The following is a 6,141-nucleotide window of genomic DNA, read 5'->3' on the forward strand; positions in this document are numbered from 1 at the left end:
TGACCTCCCCCCCCCCCCCCCCCCCCCGGTCAATTAATGATTAATTAAATTAATTAATACTTCTTTATTAAATGCATCCTTGATGAATAAAGGTATTAATTTTAAAAACTTTAAAAGAAAATTTGAATAGCAGTGTATATAAATATATAATTAAGCTGATATTGATCGTAATTGTCCAAAGTCCCTAATGGGATAGTTTCCCCAAGAAAAGGATAATTCTTTGATTATTCACATTCATGTCATTCCAGATGCATACACTGTTAGTTTTTTCTGTGGAACACTAAAGGAGACTGTTTGAAGAATCTTCGCACTGCTCTTTTCCATACAACGACAGTTCATAGTGATTGTTAAGAAATGGCAACAAAAAAACACTAACAGCCTGTTTCTCCATTCTCATCCTCAGAGTCAGGCCTATGAGTTTCAGTTTGGTCTTGAGTATGCCTGGACAATGTGCATATTTTCAGTCAGTATGACCTACAGCATCATCTGCCCCATCATTGTACCTTTTGGTGAGTCTGTGTAGTTTCACGTTTTTTATTTTACAACAAACGGGCTTTTCTTTTAGTACTTCTTTTTTCTCTCCGTAATTACCCTCCCCCCAAGTTTGCACTCAAATCCATTTGTCTATCGTCTCCACTGCACCATTTGTGTCATTTTTCCCCCCTCTCATTTTCTCTGTTCCATTTTACCCACAGCTCTCTTTCTTTCTTCCCGTCAGTCTTGATTTCTACCTCCGTGCGTGTTCTAATACCTCGTTCCCATCCTCAGTCAGTGCGTGGGCGTCTGAGCTGTATCTCCAACAGCATCGCAGTATCACGGTGTGACATGGCCACTAGGTGCGAACCCGCTGTAGTCTTCCAGACGCTCCGACCCGTCTAGCCGAGATCCAGACGCCCACTCCACTCATGTTCTGTCACCAATACACACCATGACTGTTTATTTACTATAGGCTGACATCCATCATCATGATTTTTCACTTAGTTCTGAATTCATTTGGCAACTTGCACTCACATGTGGTCTAAGTAAACAGGTAAATATATAAATATTATACCTGAGCAGTAGCAAAGAAGGACAGGAACACTTCATACAAAATAACTTTACCAGCAAAGCATTGCAACTGGGCCATCTGAAAAGCACTTTTAAAAATTACAGTGTAATTTAGAAAGATCAAAGATTATTTGATAACTTCTGCTCTGTTCATTTTGCAGGGTTGCTGTACCTTGTGCTGAAGCATATGGTAGATCGCTATAATATCTACTACGCCTATTTACCCACAAAGCTCAGCCAGCAGATCCATTCAGCCGCCATCAGTCAAGTGGCAGTGGCGCCCATTCTCTGCATGTTCTGGCTGCTGTTCTTCTCTGTGCTCAGACTGGGTAGGTTCACACAGGAACATCATGCCTAATCAAATTTATGGGGCACATGCCCAACAGATTTGACAAAAAAAAATTGTATAAATAAAAAAAAAAATATATATGTATATATACTGTATATATTTTCCCCAAGAAAAGGATAATTCTTTGATTATTTATTCACATTCGTGTCTTTCCAAACGCATACACTGTTAAAGGGATAGTTCACCCGAAAATGAAAATTACCCCATAATTTACTCACCCTCAAGCCATCCTAGCTGTATATGACTTTATCTTTGAAACAAATCCAATCTGAGTTATATTAAAAAATGTCGTGGCTCTTCCAAGCTTTATAATGGCAGTGAATTGGTGTTATCTTTCAATAGTCCAAAAAAATTTCAAATAAAGCACATCCATCCACCATAAAAATGTCCCACATGGCTCCGGGGGGGTCAATAAAGGCCTCCTGTAGCGAATCAGTGCATTTTTGTAAGAAAAATATCCATATTTAAAACTTTATAAACAGTCTCTAGCTTCCGCTAACTGTCGTATGTGCGTTCACAATAAAACGCCGTTCCGGTGGATGACGTAGAACATAGCGTAAGGTCCGGTGAGAATTGACGAATGGGGAAGCGCAGCGGAGAGAGCAAAACAAAACACTGGTCATGAATTAGAAGCACAAAATGAAGATTTATAAAGAAAAATGTCTGAGGATCTCGATATAAGTCAAGAGGAGACTGGTTTTCCTTTGCTAAAGTAAGGAAACTTTGCTTCCTTTGCTCCTGTTAACAAACATTGGTTCTCGCGAGACTAGCATATTCTCACCGGACTTTACACTATACCTACATCATCAGCCGGAACGGCGTTCTATTGTGAAATAAAATTCATAAAATTTTAAATATGGATTTTTTTTCTTATGAAAACGCGTCTATTTGCTACAGGAGGCCTTTATTCAACCCCCGGAGCCGTGTGGGACACCTTTTATGGTGGATGGATGTGCTTTATTGGACTTCTTTTGGACTATTGAAAAATAACAGCCATTCACTGCCATTATAAAGCTTGGAAGAGCCAGGACATTTTTAAATATAACTCCGATTAGATTTGTCTTAAAGAAGAACGTCATATACAGCTAGGATGGCTTGAGGGTGAGTAAATCATGGGGTAATTTTCATTTTTGGGTGAACTATACCTTTAAGGTGATGATACACGTGGCAACTTTTTGAGCAATATTGCTGAGCAATGTTGCCGTCAGCGGGTAACCAGGTGAGAAACAGGGCCCACGGCCAATCTAAAGTATCCAAATAGAAATTTGTTGCCCATTCTCAATGGGAAAGTGACTGTAAAGGTGAAGCTTGTGAAGACACGAATACTCTGATACAAGCAATATTAACTTGGTATTTGGACTGGTATTTGCCCCGCCCCTCCTTCACTGTGATTGGTTAGCTGACTAAAATGTGACAGTGATGAGCACTGCCTTTTACCCAAAGTTGAACATTCTTCAGCTCTCGGCGCCAAGAAAAAATACGCTCCTGGCTTTTTAAAAAACATGGCACTCCCATTGAAAAAAAATATGCTAGACTCTGGAAAAAACGCTTTGGTGGACACGTAGCTTAGAAACACTAACAAACTATTTCTTCATTCTCAGGCCTGTGAGTTTCAGTTCAGTCTTGAGTATGCCTGGACCATGTGCATATTTTCAGTTAGTCAAATTAGTTATTTTCTATAAAATGATGAAAGTATCAGGTTATACTGTACTTGCATTAAATGTTTGTCGTTGTTAAAAATATAACCAAACCACGTAAAAAAAACAAAAAAACAATACTGCACTCTCAAAATAAAAAAGGTGCAAAAGCTGTCATAGGGGTGGTACCTTTGTACCTAAAGGATGCATACTGGTACCTTAAAGGTACAAAAGGCTTTCCTCTCAGATTAGAAAAAATAAAATAGCCAATTAAAACATTACTAGAATGACTGTGTAACCTATGGATGAACAACAAATGCTCTAATGCCGACATTAGGATGTATTCATGTTTTACTATAAAACATGTGTTCACCCCTTAAGACCCCAACTCGGAACAAGACTAGATCACTCAAGGCCTAGATCCAGACCATATCTAAGCCCCAATACTCAGATTCAGTCTGTCCATTTTAATGGAACTGGAATGGAAAAAAAATGTGGAAATTATTGCAGCATAAATTTCAAATACTAAGCCACTCTGACAGTAGCTACTGAGAGCCATGAAAATCCTTGCAAAATCTCTGTAATGGTGAAGATACTTTGCTGACCTTTGCCTGAGGTCATTTCAGTTTTTTGTTTAGAAATTGCAGTCAAGACTGTGGTCTTGTGTAAGTATATTTTAAAAAGTAAATTTTCAGAACCAGACCCAAACCAAGAGACTAGTAATGAGACCCAGACCCAGACTAAGGCCATGTTTCTGTGGTCTTGAGAGATTTTAAGACCAAAACCACAGAGATCAGGTCTCCAGCTCTGTCCCATATAAAAGCAAAACCTCATGGTTTATCTCTTGTGCAGGTCCAGTGCAGCCCATCACTCTGTTCACTTTCATAACTCTCTTGTGCTGTATTGCCTTCTCCTGCTTTGGCTTCTGTCTGAAAAAACTACGACCTGACAGATCAACAAGCTATCAGGTCAGTGAAAAAACCTCAATCTTGATGATTTGTAGAAACATGGTGCATATGGTTGTAAAACTGTAAGTTAATGAGTGAATAGGTTCAAACCAAACTCATCAGAAAAATAAGCAATTATATTTTTGCATTAAGCAAAACTATAGTTATGATTTGTTGAATTGTGACATGGTTTTTATGATAGTTCAACACATTTTACAAACCAAACTCATCAGAAAAATAAGCAATTATATTTTTGCATTAAGCAAAACTATAGTTATGATTTGTTGAATTGTGACATTGTGACATTTTCATAAATTAACGAGGACTTTGGGCAAAAATGCCACCAAAATTAATACAAAATGCCTCCAAAATTCAGGATATGGGGTCAAAAATTACCCTGTATGAGTTCTTGTTTTTTTGTTTATATATTTATATCATATGATATAGCTAAGCAATATCACACAAGCACCTGCATTTTTTACCAACTATTTTATATTGATTTTATACAGTGATTAAACAAATACGAAGTTAATGTTAAGTGATTTACATTTTGGACCCAATATTGAGGATATTGTCTGTTTTTGCTTTATTTTGCTAATGAAAATTGTTCCAAACAAAGCCACAGCATAACCGCTCTGCCTCTCCAAACAGCACACAGTGGTGTTTTGTTACTAAATGAATCTGCATTTTTAAATGAATTGGTTGAGTAAATGATTCAACGACCCATTCATAAAGATGTATCACCCAGGGTCACCCAGAGTTTGACTCCCAGGGAGTGCATTAATTAAAAAAATTAATCAAATATATACCTTGAATGTGTCACAGTCTTCAGCGGGTGTGCCCAGGAGGGCCACCAGATGACTGTGTTCTGTGAGCACATGGCTTGTGTTGTGTTTGTCTGTTGCCATGTGCTCTCTCCTGTCTATTGTCTTGCCCCTCCCATCTTGTTACCTCGTTATAGTTTAAGTTGCTCCACCTGTGTCTCCCTCGTTAGCCTCCTCGTTTGGTTTCTATTTATTCTCCTGGTGTCTGTCATCCTGTGCTGATCCGTCATTTCTCATTGTGTGTGTTATGTCTGCATGGAGTGCAGTTGAGCCTGCCTGTCTGTTTTTCCCCTTCGGGATTGTTACCTTAACAACTAGATCCTTGTCAACAGTGCAGCCTTGAAAACACTGAGATGAAATTAGTTTAGATGGGCTTTGAAAATAAGCTCTCAAAGATAGGAAAATAATATCTTCAGGCAGTAAAAACTGATTGCTATTTTGTTTTGTTGCAGATGTCCGATCAGACGACAGAAGGAGGCTTCACTGATGCGGAAAGAAGCACCGTTTCCACCACAACCACAGCTAATGTACCTGCTCATCCAGTCACATCTCATTTCATTCATCACACTATCTTTTCAAGTCCCCCTTATGAAATTAATTAGTCTCTCTCCTCTCAGGCTTCCACTCACAGTGTCAAAGACACTTCACATGCTACATAAACAACATTTTTTATTTACCTCTCGTTCTTTCCCTCCTCAGCTTTTTATAGCCTCCGTCTTGCTGGAGCCAGAGCTGGGCCTGACTCCCATGCCCTCTCCGGCCCACCAGAGCTATGGCACTATGGGGAACAGCCAGAGTTCAGTGCATGACGCTGAAGAGGTGGAGGAGAAGGATCTGCAGGAAACTTTGGAAACTGAACTCCAGCATGACCCAGATCCCAGCTGCCCGAGCCCTCTAATGGACAGTCCTGTAGGTTTCCAGTGACCAACCTGCCCCCCGTTCCTACTCCCTAACGCTAAAGCCCCATGCCTCATCTTAGCTAGTGGCTGATTTTCCAAAAACAATTTTTCCTCTACAACCTCCATTTACGAGTAAAGGACAACAAATTGCAGCCATCCAAGCAAACTGCTTCAAAAAGCTTGCTCGGAATTCACTGACATGGCGGTTTTAGTTCTGAGGACTTTGATGAGCTTTCAAAGAAGTATCTGAAGTGGATAAAAGCACAGATCTGTCGAAGAATGAGACCAGCCACTTCTCTTCCTCAGACTACGCGTTCTACTTTCTTCTGTATTTTTCTTTTCTCTTTAATGACGATAATGGGTGTCTGGTGGTTTGTTTGACTGAAGCTTGGGACATTGTATTTTGACAGATTTTTCGATGCAATTTTATATGCATAG

The 6,141-nt window shown here is 39.4% G+C and overlaps 1 protein-coding gene across 1 annotated transcript in view; it reads left to right on the forward strand.

Moving 5' to 3' along the window:
* The window catches only part of tmem63c (transmembrane protein 63C), a 59,636-nt gene extending 53,495 nt beyond the window's left edge, over positions 1 to 6,141 (forward strand). Inside the window, exons 19-23 of the mRNA XM_016243889.1 lie at positions 404 to 509; positions 1,209 to 1,376; positions 3,886 to 4,001; positions 5,257 to 5,331; positions 5,504 to 6,141. Of these exons, the coding sequence (XP_016099375.1) occupies positions 404 to 509; positions 1,209 to 1,376; positions 3,886 to 4,001; positions 5,257 to 5,331; positions 5,504 to 5,728 (690 nt within the window). The 3' untranslated portion in view covers positions 5,729 to 6,141. The remainder of the gene's footprint in view (positions 1 to 403; positions 510 to 1,208; positions 1,377 to 3,885; positions 4,002 to 5,256; positions 5,332 to 5,503) is intronic.

Source organism: Sinocyclocheilus grahami, unplaced genomic scaffold (genome assembly GCF_001515645.1).
Source record: "Sinocyclocheilus grahami isolate Dianchi unplaced genomic scaffold, SAMN03320097.WGS_v1.1 scaffold704.1, whole genome shotgun sequence".
NCBI classification, from domain to species: Eukaryota; Metazoa; Chordata; class Actinopteri; order Cypriniformes; family Cyprinidae; genus Sinocyclocheilus; species Sinocyclocheilus grahami.